The sequence below is a fragment of the Zootoca vivipara genome, chromosome 11, assembly GCF_965207765.1.
Source record: "Zootoca vivipara chromosome 11, rZooViv2.hap1.1, whole genome shotgun sequence".
NCBI lineage: Eukaryota > Metazoa > Chordata > Lepidosauria > Squamata > Lacertidae > Zootoca > Zootoca vivipara.
Window position 1 is genome coordinate 3,271,525 of NC_142594.1, and position 19,663 is coordinate 3,291,187.

At 41.5% G+C, this 19,663-nt stretch overlaps 1 protein-coding gene across 3 annotated transcripts in view; it reads left to right on the forward strand.

The window, feature by feature from the left end:
• Positions 1–13,760, forward strand: part of EGFR (epidermal growth factor receptor) — a 147,742-nt gene extending 133,982 nt beyond the window's left edge. For 2 of the 3 annotated variants that reach the window (XM_035101351.3, XM_035101353.3), the window contains 9 exons: positions 992–1,177; positions 3,844–3,999; positions 5,279–5,354; positions 6,119–6,265; positions 8,836–8,933; positions 9,822–9,989; positions 10,262–10,312; positions 10,499–10,604; positions 11,674–13,760. In XM_035101351.3, coding sequence (XP_034957242.3) covers positions 992–1,177; positions 3,844–3,999; positions 5,279–5,354; positions 6,119–6,265; positions 8,836–8,933; positions 9,822–9,989; positions 10,262–10,312; positions 10,499–10,604; positions 11,674–12,050 — 1,365 coding nt within the window. In that variant the 3' untranslated portion in view covers positions 12,051–13,760. The remainder of the gene's footprint in view (positions 1–991; positions 1,178–3,843; positions 4,000–5,278; positions 5,355–6,118; positions 6,266–8,835; positions 8,934–9,821; positions 9,990–10,261; positions 10,313–10,498; positions 10,605–11,673) is intronic. The other variant, XM_035101352.3, reaches the window with a different exon arrangement.
• Positions 13,761–19,663: the final 5,903 nt, after the last annotated feature.

The following is a 19,663-nucleotide window of genomic DNA, read 5'->3' on the forward strand; positions in this document are numbered from 1 at the left end:
AACCCTGTGGAGCCCCCCCCCCAGGCAGTCAAAATCCGGGGGGGGGGGCCTTGTGCACGGACTGTAGTGGGATAACACTGAACTAAGAAAGCTTGATTGTAATTATATTTCAAGATCAAATTAGCATTATTTTGATTCATTGTTGTGTGGCCCCTAAAAGGTGTGGGGCCCATAGGCTGGTGCCTACTCTGCCTAGAGAATGATTATCCAATGTTAGTTAAGCTCAGTGCTTTTGTTCTAAAAAATGTTTAGGGGTACTACTACTACTACTAATAATAATAATAATTCATTATTTATACCCCACCCATCTGGCTGTATTTCCCCAGCCACTCTGGGCAGCTTCCAACAAAATATTAAAAATACAATAAAACATCAGACATTATAAACTTCCTTAAACTCTCATTTTCCTACTCATATTGAAATACTGCCCTTCAATGAGGTCAAACTTATATTCACAAAATGTTTAGGGCTATGTGTACTCCTGCGTACGCCCAGAAAAAAGCACCGATTAAGCTTAAATCCATTGGTTTCATTGGATCTACTCTCCATCTGACTTGGACTAGTTCACCATGTTCCATGGATGGTAGGGCAGCAGAAAGCAGTTAGAAACCTCTGACTTTCGGATGACTGGAATGTATCCTACTGAGTTAGATCAGTTGCTCCGATCACTTTTTCTCCTGGCCCTGACCCCACTGGCATGTGGCCCCCAGAAGGTTCCCCAATAATGAATGTGACCCTCAGGCTCAAAAAGGTTCTTCTCCACCCCTACTGTCTGCAGGAAGCTTTTAACTCTGAAATGTAGGGCATTCCATTTGCACTTTGTATTTATGCAGCAGTTCTACCACCTCATTCTTTATAACAGTATTTATATTTATTAAAATGTAGAGTCATGCACAAAGCGTGATGAACAATGCCATTTCCCCCACCTAATTACTTAACAATATCATTTAATGTGCTTCAGTTTCTTTTTTCTCCTCTTTTTCCTGATCAGGAAGCCTATGTCATGGCCAGTGTTGACAACCCCCATGTGTGCCGTTTGCTGGGAATCTGCCTCACCTCCACTGTTCAGCTCGTCACGCAGCTTATGCCTTATGGCTGCCTTCTTGACTACGTTCGAGAGCACAAGGATAACATTGGATCCCAGCACCTTCTCAACTGGTGTGTGCAGATTGCAAAGGTAAATTAAGGAATTAATTTCAACTAGCTGCTTGACAATGACTGATATTATACAATTTAAAGAGCTAGCTGAAGCAGACAGAAGGGAATGATTATGATTACATCCACTAGGAATTCTGGATTTTTGGGAAGCTGTTTTTGAAAACTCAGCTGAATTTTAAAACTATCTAGCCACACAGTATGGATTGGTGGTGCATATTTGTTTTATTAATATTATTTTTCAAAGTTAAGACGCACACTGGGTAAGTAGTATTAGTCTTGAAGTTCTCTAGGTTGGTAAAAGGCCAACTCTGCTTGTCTATAAATCAGAGCAAATCCATCACACAAGCAGGAAAGCAGATCCCAAAGGTGCTTTTCCACAGAGTTCATTCCTTTATTTCTTCCTATGGCTTTGAAATAACATTTTCTGAAGGATGTTATCTTTAATTATCTGAAGCATAGAATTTTTCTCAGCGCAAAAGCATCTCAAGAGGCAGTTCATAACCTTCCTAATAAAAAAGGGAGGGGATTTTGAAGTGGAATATCAGAGTACTATGAAAGATGCAGTTACTATCTATATCTAAATCTAGAAACTAGTATATAATCAAATTATGCTGTAAATCACCTCTTTTTCTAGGATGAGATCAAATAGATTATTACCTAATACATGGCATTCTAGTTACAGTATATTATAGCATAATACATGCATATACTCAATTGTGGAAGGAATAGCTGATTTAATAAACTGTAACTATTAAAGTCCTTGACTGAGGTTACTCTTGATAGGATTTTGTTGGGGTTGTTGATTTGATTTGTTTGAGAATAACAGCTCATCAAAGCTACATTTATTTCATGAAAAAAGCCTTTTTTGTGGCCTTCTGCCAGTTTGCTAGGGTAAGTTGTTTGGCAATATTGGGAGCCCTTAGCATATTGTGGGAGTTCATCTGAAAATGTTTAGTAGATACTATGATGTTGGTCCAAGGTTAATGGAGAAAGGATGGGGGTGGACACTTGGGAGAAAAACATTTTCCTACTACTGTGTCATCGTCACATTTCTGTTTGGGGGGATTTAACACACACACACACACACACACACACACACACACACACACAAAAGCATTAACAGGCCTTTTCTCTGTTGGCCTTTTTCAAAAATGAGTTGATTGTAGTTCTTTCAAAGGCTCCATTTTCACAAGCATATAAGATGCCAGTGTTTCATAATGTGTAAAGGTTCTGGTTACAGTTATTAACAGTCATGTACCAACAATGACAACTACAAAACAAGGGAAGTATTTGTTAGTACAGTGGTACCTCGCTAGACGAATGCCTCACAAGACGAAAAAGTCGCAAAACGAAAGTGTTTTGCGATTTCAATGGAGACTCACGAGACGAAGTTTCCTATGGCACGCTTCACAAGACGAATTTTTCGCTATACGAAGCAACTCGCGGGATGAATTAAATTCATCTAGCGAGGCACCACTGTACTATAGAATATCACAAATATAGTTTATTACTTTAGCATGAAAACATAAATTCTGCTATTTGTTAATGGTGTAGAGAATAGAGGATTTCTGCCTTCACGGTTTTTAGTCAGCCCAAAGATGCAGCATTTTCCACCACCCACATGACAAATGAATTTGCTCCTGCTGCTGCTCTGAATCCCTCTTCATTTCCTCTGTGAAGTTCTGAATTGAAGGAGGCTGTATATAGAGATCCTTTGGATTAATATGGTGACATATATTTGTGGTGTTATGACCATTTGAGATGAGTTGATATCTTAGTTGATGTGTTGAAAGCAGTGATTTGAATGTATCTGTGCAGACTTCAGCACATGGAGAAACATTCCAATGATTCCTTTCCCATACACCCAACATTTACTACTACTGTATGTATATTTACCGATCTATAGTCAAACCTCAGTTGTTGAACGTAATCTGTTCCAGAAGCCTGTTCAGCTTCCGAAATGTTTGACAACTGAGGCGCAGCTTCTGATTGGCTGCAGGAGCTTCCTGCACTCAAGTGGAAGACGCGTCAGACATTCGGCTTCCGAAAAACATTCAGAAACCGGAACACTTACTTCCGGGTTTTCGGCATTTGGGAACCGAGGTTTGACTATACAGCAAAAGTATCTGGAGGAAACTCTGAAGGTTTGAGATGCAAACTTGTGAAGGAATCACACAAGAATGCTTCCTCATCCCAAATTCTGCATGGATTCACTTGATTCATGTCAGCAGCACACCAATCTGATTGTGTGTCAGCTAGTGCTTGTATACCATGCGCAATCAGTCTTGGAATGGTTCCACGTGAGTTTGGTCGACAGGGAAGATAGAGCCGTCATTGGAATGCACCTCTTTGGCCAGTAACCATGGAGGTGTTGGAGGCTATGTAGTCCTAAAACATGAGAATCCAGAGTTAGGAACACAAGATCCAAAGTTGGCACCTAAACCTGGTAGTGGAATCTTACTTTCCTAGGTTTTGGAAGGATCTTTGTGACAATATATACTTAGGCAGTATAAGCCTAAAAACATCTAATCACTCTCCACCTTTGCAACCATTTCCCACAATGGTGAAATCTCGTTGGAACTGGCCATTTATTGTATAGAGCAATAGACCTTTAATATTCTACGTAGCATGGCTATTGGTGTGGGGTGATGAAAAAAGATTTTTACAACTATTTATTGGATGCAGGGAATGAATTACCTGGAGGAACGTCGTTTGGTACACCGTGATTTAGCTGCCCGGAATGTCCTGGTTAAGACTCCTCAGCATGTGAGGATTACTGACTTTGGATTGGCCAAATTGCTTGGTGCAGAAGAAAAGGAATACCATGCAGAAGGAGGAAAAGTAAGAAAGATAATAATAATTTATTCTTCTTGGTTTGTTTGATAGAATTCTGGTGCATTTCTGCCTCAAGAGTTTTTGAATCACTCCCATACAGTCCCTGAAGAAATCTCTTGCCCACATAAGAAAACAAAAAGATCCAGCTATCATAGTCCAGCATCGTGTTCTCACAGTGGCCAGCCAGATACATGTGAGAAGGTCACAAAAAAGGAGCTGAGCACAAGAGCCCTCTCCCCTCCTGCCTTTTCCAGCAACTAGTATTCAGAAGCATTCCTGCCATTGTGGAAAGTAGCCATTGATAGCCTAATCCTCCATTAATTTGTCCAGTCTTCTTTCAGAGCCATCTAACTGGGTGGCTATCACTGCCTCCTGTGGGAGGGAGTTCCATAGCTGAATTACATGCTGAGTTAGTAATTACATTGTTTTATCTGTCCTGAATCTTCCAACATTCAGCTTCATTGAATGTCCATAAATTCTAGTGTTACAGGAGAAAGCAAAAAACCTCTCCACTTTCTTCAAGCCAAGCATAGCTTTATAAACTTATAGCATGTCACCTCTCACTCAGCTGTTCTCTAAACTAAAAAATCTCAGATGCTGCAACCGTTTCTCAAAGGGGAATTGCTCCATCCCCTTGATTGTGTTGTTTGCCCTTTTCTGAACATTTTCCTAATATGCAATATCTTAGATGACAAAAATGCATTTAAACTGAAATTTAAACTGATAAACAAAGCACTGGCATTACTATGTTATCTATCTGTGTTAGCAGCCATCTGTTAAACTCTGCTCAATAGAAGCAGCTATGCATACGGTAGTAATAATATGTGTTATAAATAGAAAGTGTGTTATTGGTGGCAAACTTCTAGTTTATATATTCTGAACAACAGTTTTATGCAACATAAGTATTATCAGGCCCAAAATGCATTCTGTTCTTCTGTTTAATTGGCTGTCTTCTTACATCCAGTTTTTCAAAATACAGTGGTACCTCGACATCCAAATGACTCGACTTCCGAAGGTTTCGACTTATGAAGTCGGCAAACCTGGAAGTCTTTTCGCCCCGCGCGCATTCTGCGCCTGCGTAGAAGCGCAAAATCGTGCTTCACGCATGCACAAAACAGACAATTTGACAACCGAAGGATTAGACTAACGAAGAGCGCCACGGAATGGATCGCCTTTGTAAGTCGAGGTACCACTGTAACTCATCCTTGCACTCATCCCAGTTGTTTCTCAGTGCTTACTATTTAGCATTCAGATTTAGCAATTACGTTGCTATCTTCCTTCCTAGGTTCCTATTAAATGGATGGCACTGGAGTCTATTCTGCATCGCATTTACACCCACCAAAGTGATGTTTGGAGTTATGGTAAGGCTGAAAGAAATGCTATGGTGATAGGCAGCTGAGCAGATTTTATGATCTTCTGAAAGAGCTCCCCCCCCCATGATGTAAGAATATATTTAATAGGAAAAGTTATTGAATGTTATGACTATAAATACACAAAACATTTCACTAATATGTATGTGAGGAAAGGGATTTTTCTCAGCTCTTTATCATAATTTTACGCTTCAGCTCCTAAACAGGACCTTAAAAGAAGTGTATATTTGTGCAGGTTAAGGCTTTGTTCCTCTGAGGCAGTAAAGCTGTGTCTGGGCTGTACCACTTCAGACTACAGCTGGGGCGGGGGGCCTCAGATGATGGATTGCGCCTCCCATACAAAAAAACTCCAAATCCCTTGTATAGGTATCTAATGTATCGACAACAATGCAGGCCTAGGCCCCCTTTGAAAACACCTAGCTTCTGATGTGGAGATAACCATCACATGCACCATTCTGATGAGAGAGCATGTAGACAGCTAGAGGTCAGAAAGACTCCCTCACAGAGAGAATCCTTCACCACCCCATGGAGCCCATCACCCAGCCCTTCCCTGCTTGCTTTTATGAGCTGGTGTATGCCTAGCTGGGGCAGCAGATGTATTCAGTGCTGCTTTCCTGCCCAGGGTCATGGTCCCTGCAGTCCTCTCTGCAGTCTTTCCACGTCCCCAGACAGCAACTGCGCGTCTGCAGGCGAAAGAGGAGGCTTCTTCCCTATAGGATGAGTCTTTAACATTCTGGTTTGCTATGACATTTCAGGTGTCACAGTTTGGGAATTGATGACATTTGGATCAAAACCATATGATTGTATCCCAGCCAGTGAAATTTCCTCTGTCTTGGAGAAAGGAGAGCGGTTGCCTCAGCCTCCCATTTGTACAATAGATGTCTACATGATCATGGTCAAATGTAAGTCAATTCCTTGATTCAATGTCTATATGAACACTGTGCTGAAAGTGTGTTGCTCTACAAATGGGCAACTCACAGGATCCGTACCAGCCACAAAGGGAGGTAAGCAAGGTTGTATCCTAGCTCCTGCACTGTTTAATTTATATATAAATGATACTGTCCAGAACTTAACATCCCCAGAGTATCATGCCCCTGAATTGGCCACAAAAGCCATCTCTACACTCTTATACACAGATGATGCGGTACTTCTATCTCAAACAAAAGCAGGCCTAAAAAGATGAGAGCATTCTCGGGATACTACCAAAGAGAAGAGCTGGCTGTGAATTACAAGAAAACCAAAGTCATGCTGTTTTCAAGAAACTATAGGGCCCATAGATGGTATATGGATAATGAGTTGATCAAACATGTTAAAGTCTTTAAATACCTTGGCCTTACTTTCAGTCAACAGGGTCCTGGGGAGCACATCAGAAATATGCAAAGGAAAACGTGTCTCAAAGCACCAAAATTCTGACACACTTCTCAATACAAAAGGTGGCAATCAAATACCATCAGCACTTTAAGTGTTTGAAGCTAAACGCCTAGCAGTTATTATATGGGGCTCAGATTTGGACAGGCGCTCACCTTGGATCTACAGAAGCTGTTCAATCTAAGTGCCTAAGGCAGTTCTTTTCTGGTCCATCCTGTGTTCCAAATGCTTCATTGGTCTTGGAGGCTAATCTCCCCTCTGTTGAATTAGATTTGGTGTAGGGCATTTAATTATTGGCTTACACTAAATTTAAACCCCACTGGTCTACTACCCTTAGATTGTCATGAGAGCACTAATGGGGTAAAATTGTCAACCAAAAGTTTTACTTTTCTGTTTTATCACCACAACAGTTATTAACACTGGGCTTCAGTAAAGCAAATAATTTAATTAGACAGCACCTATATGATACTGAGCAACAGAATGATTTGGCCACAATAAGGAAATTTTGTCAATGGGATGATTATTTTCTACTTATGCAAGATGGAATATACTGCCTTTAGCTGTACCTGAGGGTTGATTTCAAAAAATTGCGCTGGAAAAACAGTTATGGCCATGTGGAGATGGCAATATTAAGTCAGTGGCTCATGTGCACTGCTTGCACTGTTTATAAGGATTTGAGGAGTGAGGTTATTACCCCTCTATCCATACCAGATCACCCAACCCTTGCTACCGTGTCCTTTCTTCTAGCACAGGCATGTCCAACACATCAATCTCACGATGGATTTTCGTTGATCATGCCCAAGGCCTCGGCACGCCTCTGCCCATCGCCCTCTCTCATGCCGCTGGGTGCCCTCAGCGCACACTCAGCAGTGGCCAGAGCAACTCCGCAGGCGGCATGGCCGGTCGAGACTCCGCTTAGCCAGGCTGCCACAGCAAGCGCTCTGGCTGGCGCTGGCGCTACCTCATCCTCGTGGCTGCCTCAAGCACCCCTCTTTGGCCGCCAGCTTTGCCCGACACCCAGTCAGCTGGCCAGCCCAGAAAGGCGCAAGCCGCAGCCCCAGGGCAGGGAGGCAAAGATGAAGCACGTGGAGCACTGCGGAGGTGACCAGTCAGTTGACAGGCCCAGAAAGGTGTGAAGCGGCTGCCTCTGCCCCCTGCAAGCCCCTCCCACCAGTTCCCATGGAAAGAAAATGCCCTCTCCCTCCTAGCTCTGTGTGGATGCTGAACTTTCCCCACATTTCCAGCTCCAGCCTAGCTGCATTTACTCGAAAGTAAGCCACTGCCCCACCTCCCCAAGGAGCTCTTCATCTAGTAAAGGGGGAATTGGACATTTTGAAGCATGTTGACTTCCTATGTGCACCAAGGGAAGGGGCTGGTGGGGGGGTAATAATTCGTTATTATTTTTATCATCATAATAATAATTTATTATTTGTGTGTGCACTGCGTAATGCGATAGATTATGCTGGGTGGGGCTTACCTGGGCCCCCACAATATTTTATTCAAGTTGGCACCTCCTGATCCCACTTAAGTATGAATCTTTTCTCCCTCCTTAAATGCTATATAAGGAACCTGGTAGAAGTGTTCTTTCTCAGCTTAAGAAATGGTACTTAAAATCATCCACTAGGTGGCATTAAATACTTCATTTTGAATTTATGACAGATCTGCTGTAAATTACAAAGCTAAAGCTAAATTCACACCAGGAAAGTACATTTACTGAAACCAACCCAAGTGTTCACAAACTTTGAGTTCTCCAGAACTCTTAATTAGACAAGATAATAAACAAAGTAGGTGTACCAAAAAACAAAAACACAAATTGTGACAGTATTGTGCTTGTGGATTCTGTTTTCAGATGGAGATTGCAGACAAAACAAGTCAGTCCCCCCCAGTGTTACAGATACCAGGTTATAGACCTAGGATTTTTTGGAGTAAAGAAGCAATGATGGTTTCCTAATTCTAGGGATCCTTTAGTGTTCAGTATTATGCAAGGGAATCAGAAGTTTCTGGTTCCTTTTATAGTTTACTCTCTTACTAGCAGATGTTCCTGGTTTTTCAAGTGTCACTTCTAACTCCGTCCCCTCCCTCCCTCCCTCTCTCCTATCTTAAGGTTGGATGATAGATGCAGAGAGTCGCCCCAAATTTCGGGAGCTGATAGCAGAATTCTCCAAAATGGCTCGGGACCCCCAGCGCTACCTAGTTATACAGGTATTGACTATCAGTAATGTGGCAACTACTTTTTAAAGGAAAGCAATAAGAAAAAATGAATTTTAAGATTATTTTAGCATAATAAAATTATTTTATTTTAAAATGGCTGAAGTGGTGCAAAACTGTTGTTGTTTTCTATAAAGCTAAAAACAAAAATTTCAATGTCTCAGTTGGTAAATTCAACACAAGTTATATAATCTGGTAACATGATTTCGATGTATTTGTGATCCGTATTAGCTCTTGAACTAATCAGCTAGACAGAATGCTTTTGTGATTTTTCCATTAGCAGTGATCCAGTGGACATCTCTGCTAACAGAAGGCAGGAGGCAGTTTTTGCAGCTCTTCCAATAATGGAAGGACGTGCTAAACAGCACCCCACCTCTGAAGGGGGCTGTGTTGTGGAGCAAAAATTATGACTGTCCTCACTTAGCACCAGATTTTGCATGAACCCAAATTTCAGTGTAAATTTAGAGGTTTCAGCTCCGGCAAAATCTCTGAAGCATTTTAAGGGAATCATAAAGAAGTCTAGTAAGACTAGTGAAACTTCTTAAGGTAGGTTCTACACATCCCAACTTCAGACACCTGGACTGTTGTTGGTACACTGAAAATGAGTTGCCTGGGGAAGAACAATGGGCAAAGGCCCACAAGCATCATCATTAAAACTTCTGCGAGGTGTCTGGTGAACCACTTTGGAAGCAGGATGCTGGACTAGCTAGATCTAGTGCTATAGTGAAGCAGCTGCCATGAATACAGAGCTTTGCCATTCTTGCTTTCAGTTTGAACTTGTATTTTATGTCATGAGCTGTTGGGAGAAATGATAAATGTCTACCTGTGATTAATGGTGCAACTCAAAATCTCAGATTCTCATTGTGGTTTGCCTCCTGACAGGGTGATGAAAGAATGCACTTACCAAGCCCAACAGACTCAAAATTTTACCGAAGCCTGATGGAAGAGGAAGACATGGAGGACATTGTAGATGCAGATGAATACCTCATTCCACACCAGGGATTTTTCAGCAGCCCATCAAACTCACGGACACCTCTCTTAAGTTCATTGGTATGGAATTATTTCCAAAAAGCTTCCATATTGAGCAAAGTCCAGGACGGTCTCATGCTAGCTTGTTACAGCAGCAGCACCAAAACCAACAAATGCAGTAGCACTTTAAATACATTATGGCATCAGCTTTCCTGGTTCAGATCTTTTGCCAAAATAAACGTTAATGTTTTCCAAACAGTTTTTATAGGTATGAAATGCACTCGGGTAATCTAGTATGTCACTTCTGTTAAATCAAAAACAATGAAACTTTTTTCCCTCTTCTTCTATTTTAGAGTGCTACCAGCAATAATTCTACAACTATAACCTGTATTGATAGAAATGGGGTAAGTCTGAATAATTCAGGACCACAGGCAGAAACTGAAACTGTTTCACAGCTTTTTCAATATCATTGAGTGCTTAAAACAAACACAGGCCATCAAGGTTTACCTTTAGATTTGGAATGGCTGTGTTATGCTATTGGAAACAGTGTGCCATACATCTTGTTTTAATCAATGCTTTACCCTAACCAGCAGGGCTTTCCAGTGAGAGAAGACAGCTTTCTCCAGCGATATAGTTCAGATCCAACTGAGACATGCCTGAATGACAGCCTGGATGATAGCTTCCTACCTGCTCCTGGTGAGTACACAGAGATCACCAAATCTTTGTTTTAATCCTCAGGCAAGCAGATTTAGTCTTTAGAGAGGGCATCTCTTTTCCTGTTGTATATGCGGAGAACCATTACAAAATTCGCACAACTTTTCTTGCGTCTCTTTTTGCCATTCTCCAAATAGTTAGTTCCATGATTTTCCTGCTTTGAGCTGTAAATCAGTGAATAGGCAGTTATGAGGAGTAGTATCTTGGTCACTTGGACCAACACGTTATGTTCTAACACACAGCATCTGAGCAGGTTGCTCTTGAGATGAGAGAGGGAGATTTCTTAAATGTTGTTTTACTTTGTCAATTTATAAGTGACAGTAACTCTCGGGGCTCTTGCATTAAAATAAGAAAAACAAAGAAATAAGGGCGCAGAAGCCTTGGCAAAAAAAAAACAACTCAAAAAAACAGAACTACCAAACCTATTAGCAACCAAGCAGGGGGTAGATATATCTGCTATTACAGGCACGTTGCTTCTGACTGCTCAACAATGCCTAGAATCATAAGTTCATGTGCCTAACGGGAATTTTGATGTGCACACAGTTGTATGCTAAAAGGGCATATTAAATGTGCACAGCTTATATGGAAGGGGGGGAATGAATGTGAATAAAATAAAGGAACTGAAAGCTGCAATGAGAGTACATTGCACATATGAAACAAAATCCAAAAAGCATATTAAAAGTATCATATTAAGTTCAGAATGAGAGGATTTTAGGAGTAGCCAAAGAGCTCACAGCTCAGTTATATGCAAACTGATTGAGGTCAATCCTGCTAGTCCCATATGTTGAATCACAATTTGGCCACAGAATCATTTTGTTCCCTGAAATGCTTTGTCATGAGAACTGCAATACCCACAGGAAAGTTTTGTTTTCTTGTCCCTGCATTAATTTCCCCTCATGCTCCTATATGAACGTGATTAGCTCTGGTTACTCTCCAGAATGTTCTTTCAGCCTTTCACCTACTGAAGGGCATATCTAGTCCTTTGCAATTATTTCCCTATAATGTTACGTCATGCATTTGCCTATCTTAATTCTCTTACAACCATTTTCAGAATATGTGAACCAGCTAGTGACCAAAACACCACCTGCTTCTGTTGTGCAAAATCCAGTCTACAACAATTTATCTCTTCCCATTGAGCCTAAGTCTGTGGCTGATTCAAACCATCAGAATTCCCACAACACAGCAGTGGACAACCCTGAATATCTCAACACAAGCCTCTCTCCGTTTGCTAACACAGTTTTCAACAGTTTGCCCTACTGGGATCAGACAACCAACCACCAAATGAATCTGGACAATCCCGATTATCAGCAAGACTTCTTGCCCAAGGAGAACAAAGCCAATGGCATCTCTAAGCTTCCTGCAGCTGAGAATCCAGAATATCTCAGGGTAGCAGCACCAAAAGTTGAATACATTCAAGCCTCGGCATGACTACCAAAAGAGACCTCTTGTAGCACCAGAAATGCAGGTGACATTGCTGGCTGCTATAGAAACAGATGAGAGCAGCTGCAAAATGCCAACATGCACCTTTTTCCTTCTGTATGTGCGAGTTGATTTCATCCAGCTTGCTTGGGACTTCTGTCTTTATCAAAGACGTGATATGGGAAGAAAAGACAACATCCAGCAAGCAATGAATTGCTGTTGCATTCATTTATTTTCTTTACAAACTATTTTGGATTACAGCCTATATTTTGTAAACATTTGTGATATTTTTAAGAGCTTTTGTGAGATCAAGAAGACCAGATATTGAACTACTTCACGTCACATGGATCATTTGAGAGAGGTGACACAATATATTTCGCTCTCTCCTAAGCTTGTCTGCCATAAGATTTAAAGAAAAACTCCCTATACATTGGTCCAGGTTTCCTTATACAAATGAGAAGAAAAATGCACTTGGGGAAAATGTGGAGATTCTGCTTAAGATATTTCTCAGAAAATAAAGCAGGTTGCAGAGAATGTGATCAGCCCTGGTTAGTTTAGCAAAAGAACATGTCTGCAGCACACACTGCCAACGGACCACTACTGTTGGGAACTCACTAGACTGTCTCTAAAATGCTCACCAAAGGTGTGGATGGCATTCGGGGGGGGGGGGTTTCTTCTGGCTCCAATATTTTCTCTAGAGATACAAATATGAGTTTTAAAAGTTTGACTAAAAAGCTTTAAATGAGGAGGGATGCTGTTTAAAAACAAAACACATTTCCAAGTCACTGCCCTGATGGCATTTGGACAATTATTATGAATTCAAACAGTGAGGAAATGCAAAGGTTGCAATTTGGCTGAAGTAGTTTGAATATGGGCACACTATTCTCTTGCACAAGCCCTATAGGAATTAATATTTTTGCTAAGCTCCCATTTACCTTAATAAATGAAGTGTGTGCATGAGAAGTTCCTACAGATTTCTGATTTACTGCTGTGAGTAGTGGAGAGACAATCAGTTACAGCCCTACAATGATTTTCTTCTTCTTGAATAAAACACCAGTTAATACACAGCACTTATATTAGGAAAGCAGGGGTTTAGGATTAATCACCTGTACTTGATCACCAAAATTTTACTCACAAATGCACTGATAATGCAAGAATTTCAGACCAATCTAGTGATTATATGTGAAAGTACTATTAGTCTTGTAAACTTGTGGATTCATTTCCACCTTCTGCCGTGCAGCCCCAAATAAGCAGCCAAGCTGATTTTGAAATTGAAATTACCTTTTCCTGTTAACGCCTGGAAGGTGTTTCAACAGATAGCTTTCATTGCTCTGCAATCCCTCATCAAGCCCCAAACTCATACAATATAATGACAACAAGTTTGCATTGAAAGCGACAGGGAAATTAACAAACTACTGAAAGTTTTTCTTGAGCCACCTGGCCCTTTAAGGACCCATCCAATGCAAAAGAACTTATATGGCTCATGTTGTGATGCAATGTGGTCCATAAATGAGAGCACTTCGTGTACAGTAGCTTGAAATTGTCTCTCTGTTATTAAAAGTAGAACAACCGTCATAATAGTAAGCAAACTCAAGCCATTTTCTTTGAACTTGCATTACTGTAATGCTGTTCAAAAATATGCACTGATTCTGTCCCACCTACTTTCATTCCTCAGGCCACATTTCAATTAAATTTACTTTGGCTTCTGATTTGATTAGATCCACTGAGGTATCTCATGTTTATATTTAAAAATCCACCTAAACTCACAGCCTTTAAAATCATTTAGCATAGAATTCTAGAGTTGGAAGGGACCCTAAGGGTCATCTAATCCAACCCCCTGCAATGCAGGAATCTCAGCTAAAGCATCCATGACTTTCCAACCTTTGCTTAAAAACCTCCAAGGAAGGAGAGTCCACAACCTCCCAGAGTAGACCATTCCACTGTTGAACTGGAACACACACAAACACAAGCAGATATATAATTTAATTCCTACTTCTGTTTTATCAAATTGTGGATTTGTTTCCTAAAAATATTGCCGTATTTTTGCTCCATAAGACACACTTTTTCCCTCCCAAAATAATAGAATAGAATAGAATAGAATACTTTATTGTAATTGTACATAGTACATTGAAATTGAATGCCATCCCATAAAAAACAAAATAAAAACACAATTACAGACACAGACACACCCATCACAACTCCCCAGGATCATATTATTTAGTTACAGCATTTAGGATGGTTATAGCTCTTGGATACAAACTGTTTTTTAATCTATTCGTTCTTGATTTAATTGTTCTGTATCGCTTGCCCGAAGGCAACGGTGCAAAAAGACTATATCCAGGATGAGATGAATCCTGTAAAATATTATTTGCTTTTTTAAGGCAACGGAAATGGTATAGCTCTTCCAGAGATGGGAGAGGATGACCGATAATCTTTTGGGCTGTGGTTATGACCTTCTGGAGCACTTTCCTATCCATAACTGTGCAGCAGAGATACAGTATGCTCTCTATGGAGCCCCGGTAGAAGGACACCAGCAGTTTCTCACTCAGCTTGTTCTTTTTTAAAAGTCTGAGGAAATACATTCTCTGCTGGGCCTTCTTTACCAGAGCAGTGGTATTAGCACTCCAGGTCATACTCTGCTCGATGGTAACACCCAAGAACTTAAATACAGCCACCCTCTCCACGCCAATATACAGGGGCTGAATGTCCGCCTTTTTCTTCCTGTAGTCCACCACCAATTCCTTGGTCTTGGCAGTGCTGAGGACCAGATTGTTCTCTCCACACCAAACACAGAGCCGCTCCACCTCGTCCCAATAGGTGGACTCATCCCCCCCCCCCCCGGAAATGAGCCCCACCACAGTGGTATCATCAGCAAACTTGATGATTTTGTTGCTGGAGTGGATAGCTGTGCAATCATACGTATAGAGCAGGGGTCAGCAACCTTTTTCAGCTGTGGGCCGGTCCACTGTCCCTCAGACCATGTGGTGGGCTGGACTATATTTTGGAAAAAAATATGAACAAATTCCTATACCCCAACCTAGAGATGCATTTTAAATAAAAGCACACATTCTACTCATGTAAAAACACGCTGATTCCTGGACCGTCTGCGGGCCGGATTGAGAAGGCGATTGGGCCTCATCCGGCCCATGGGCCTTAGGTTGCCTACCCCTGGTATAGAGGGTATAGAGCAGGGGACTCAACACACAACCCTGCGGGAATGGGAAAAAAGTATGTGCATCCTATGGAGTGAATGTGAGAGCCAGAGCCACGAAGGCGAGAAAGCCAGAGCTGCGAATGCCAGAGCCGTGCGCAGCGGGAATCCGGCTCTCAGGCTACTTCTGTGACAGCGAGTGAGGTGAGGGGAGAGACGGAAGGGAGCCCTTTCCGCCCCTCCTCCCAGCTTCCTTCCTTTCTTCTCCCTCTTTCTTTCTTTCACTCTCCTTCCTTCCTTCCTCCCTCCCTCCCTCCCTCCCTTCTCTTCCCTCCCTCCCTCCCTCCCTCTCTTTATCTCTCTCACCCCTTCCTCCCCTCCCTTCTTCCTTCCCCCCTCTCTCTTTCACCCCTCCCTCTCTTTCTTTCTCTCTCTCCCCTTTGTTCCTTGTCTCGCTTTCTCTCTGTCACCCCTTCCTTCCCTTCCTCCCTCCCTCTTCCAACTTGAATAAAATATTGGGGGGGGGGCAAGTAAGCCCTACCTCACATACTATATCAGCCTTTCTCAACCTGTGGGTCCCCAGATGTTGTTGAACTGCAACTCCCATCGCCCCTAGCTAGAAAGGCCAAAGCTCAGGGATGATGGGAGTTGTAGTCCAACAACACCTGGGGACCCACAGGTTGAGATCCGCTGCAATTGATCTCAAGACAAAGTGCATACACACTATATAAATGACAATGCCCATCAACATGGGGGGGGGAATGACTTCCTCAAATATTTAATGGGGGGCAAAGCCCCCTAGGCCCCTAGGCGTTGGCTGCTATGCCTAGGACAATTCAAGAAAGCAAAAAAAAAAATTCTTGTTTTCCTCCTCTAAAAACTAGGTTTGTCCTATGGTCAGGTGCGTCTTATGGAGCGAAAAATACAGTAAATACATGAAGAAATCACATTTGTTCTGTATAGTAGTCGGTTAGGCCCTGGGCCTTGAGATTATTCCATGCTAAACTAAAGTCCAGGTTACTGGACAAAGTTATTGTTCACAACAGTTTATTAGCAAAGTGCCATCCTCTTTCCACTCTCATTGGGGATTTGGCGCTATAATGGCTCTTCCATACCCCCCTCCTTGGCTACACCAGTGTTTTTCCTTCAGGGAATCTAGGCCAGTGCCATTGTATAAATAGCTGACCTAGCATCTGTTCCCATGTTAGTTTGGGATTCTATGTCAGTGGCATTTAGGGGAGCTGCTCCCCACTTTCTTCCCACAGCACTGGAGTAAGGCTCTGCTTATTGCAATAAGGATGAATTGATACAGTGCCTTTCTCCCACTTGTGATTTATATTGCAAACCTCTTATATAAATTTAGTACAGAACTCAGTCTTGTGAGCGCGTCCAACATGAGTTGGAATACCAACAAGCCTGAGGCAAAATTCATAACATTGGTAATGTTCTAATTGTTGTGTGTGGAGACCAGTTCCTCTTGAAGAGGGGTTGTTAACACACAGGTACCAAAACATAAATAACACATGCATGTTATGTGAATTATTGTCAGGGGGAGGAGACCATAGCTTGCTTACCATACCTCTACACATTGCACATTAGACTGTCCCACATGCATGTTTCCAGGTGGACGGGGTATAAATAATAAAATTATTGGTAACAGTATTTCTTTCTCAAGTAGCCACAACTTCCGTAGCACACATTGCACCAACTATACCAGTCGAATTAAAGCAGTTAAGTTTTGCAGGTAGTTGAGATGTCTTCCATGTGTGCACCAGAACATTATGCAGCATAAAAAAACCACATATAGGATGGTAATGTCCAATGATTCCTGCACTGGAATCTCGTATTAATTCCTTCACCAAATGTGTTTTTAAATACACAGTATATAGTGACGGGAGCAGTGCAAGAGCCTTTGCCTTTCCTGACAAGCATTTCATTTTTGAGACCTAGAAGTTCCATACAGGCAATAGCACAAAAACTGCTACCTACCTCTTCAATGTCAGCTGTTGTTAACATTGCTATAATTTTTCTATGATTTACATTTCTCTGTGAGAAAATATTTTAGGTGGGACAAGTGAGCATTGTCTTTTCTTTTTGCACCTCCTCATTCTTGTCAAAATGTGTAGTAAAAAGATTGTGAACTTTATAAAATTTCACTGTGGGGGGGGTGACACTTAAAAAGTTTTATAATAATCTTAAATCACCATGAATTTGTGATTTTTTTCCTACTGAAAACTCATTTCATATTTTATTTCCCCAATATTTTTCACTTCCTTTGCTTTTTGGGGTGTTGTTGTTGTTGTTGTTGTTGTTGTTGTTGTTCCAGCACCTGACTTTCTAGGATATAGAATACTTAGGACCAAAGATAATGTCTAATTTTCTTGCTTTAAATAAAATAACATTCATCCCTATTTTCATAGGTTCTTACTTAATAGTGGATCCAGGTGTTTGGGGGACAAAACAAATCCTCATTAAAACAAGTATTTTTAATATCTAAGGACTGGCTGAATATATATTTTAGCATTAAAATATGACTAGTCTGCAGATAACCAGGGGGATGCTATAGGCCTCAATGCTATATTCATTTTCTTGAGAACAGATCCCATTGAATTCAAGAGAGGACTGACTTTTGAGTAGACATGCATAGGACTGCAGGCATATTCAAGTAACAAGGCCCATTTCTTTCAGCTGTTGTTGTTATATTTACTTTTAAATATTTTGATAATGGATGGCATAGTGAAATATGACCGCTCATATACCTGTTTCTGCATCATATACTACATCTAGTTTGCATTCTACATATATGCACACATACACTTTCACTTTTTTGTCGGTAATTTGTGTCCCGCAAGTTCTATTTGGGATTTCCCATTTGAGCAATAAGAATTTCTCTATGACACAGCATAATTTGCTAACGTGTGTAAGACTGTTTTGCAAAGCTAAATGTTAGTACAGATAAAGGGTCTCATAAGCACTGTTCCATTTCAGTTGGAATTGTACGGGAGCAAGGCATGGCAGACAGAACCCTTCTGTCTTTTCAGTATCTGGGATCCAAAACTGGTGGCAAAACTCCATTAAAATGCATAGATTGTTTGTCTCCACTGATGTTAAACTATAAATGGATTTTGATGCCTTGCTGGGAAGGTGGGGGGCGCAGTTTTCTTTATGCACAGAAAAGTAGAGAAAAATGTAATGAATTCAAGTCTTACACCTAGGTAGTTTCTATAGAAAAGATTGAAACACACAGCTATTTTTTTAATATAAAAAACCCACCTATTTGATACATGATTTGGCTAATTTTGTGTTGTTTTTGCTACAAATAATGCGTCTTGGAAGCTTCTAGAATCAGATTTCTACCTATCCCCAGTCCCTGGATCTAGAATTGTGCAATAACAGTATATCATCTAGTACACAAATGACCAATATATCTTCCATTCAAGCCCCATTTGAAACACATGGGAAATGCTTTGTGCGTCATCACTTACAACATCTTAGTAGTCAGGGAATGCCTAATGTTCATCTTGCTGCATCCATTGAGTCTTGAATTGATTTACTGTGAACAATACAAGGTCAAAGCTGTGCACCACTTTGAGAAAAGGGAGGTGTGCATACCCAATAGAGCCGGCTCTACCATTAGGCAGAGTGAGGTGGAACCTCAGGGATGGAACATTTGTTAGTTATTCCGAGGACAGATCTATCAGTGCCATATGGCTTGTCATGTGGCCACTAACTAGCCTTTTGGCCTCTCATGCAGCACAGGGTGCTCTCCTGACACTAGTGTCCAAGTAAGAGTCGACTGCTAGTCTGGTCAGCTTCTGCATGTGGAATGGGCGGAGCATCATCTTGTCCTTCACCTCAGGCAGCAAAATGTATGGGGCCAGCCCTGGCACAGAAGCAAATTTGGATGCGTGTCTGCATGGTGATGCTCATATAACCCCCATACATGTCTCTAGGAGAATAGGTGGCACATCCTCATCCGGAGTCTCTACTTACAGGGTTGGCCCAAAACATTTTGGCACCTGAAGTGAACCACAAAATGGTGCCCCACACACACCAGGGAATAAGGGAAGCTCTACTCTGGGTACATAGGGAGGTCAAATCAACCTTACCTGATGGTTGAAGTGGAGTGTACTGCTGGTGAGGCATTCCTTGGAGGCTGAATCTGCTGCCCCGGTGGATCCTGCTGCCCCAGCCAGTCGCCTCACCTTGCCTCATGGATGGGCCAGTCCTGTCTGCCTATTTTGCATGATAAAGGGGTGAACTGGGGGCATGCGTGTATTAAAGATCCTGTGGAACTAGTGCCATATTTGTATTAGTTCAGTGAAGTTGTGATCAGCTTTATGTAGGGAATATAGATTATATTCAGTAGTGTATCTTTAGGTATAGGGTTCAAACCACCAATAACTATTCCACTGAAATACATGGAGGTAATGCAGGATTACTGGAGCACATGTCTTCTACATGAGCATTG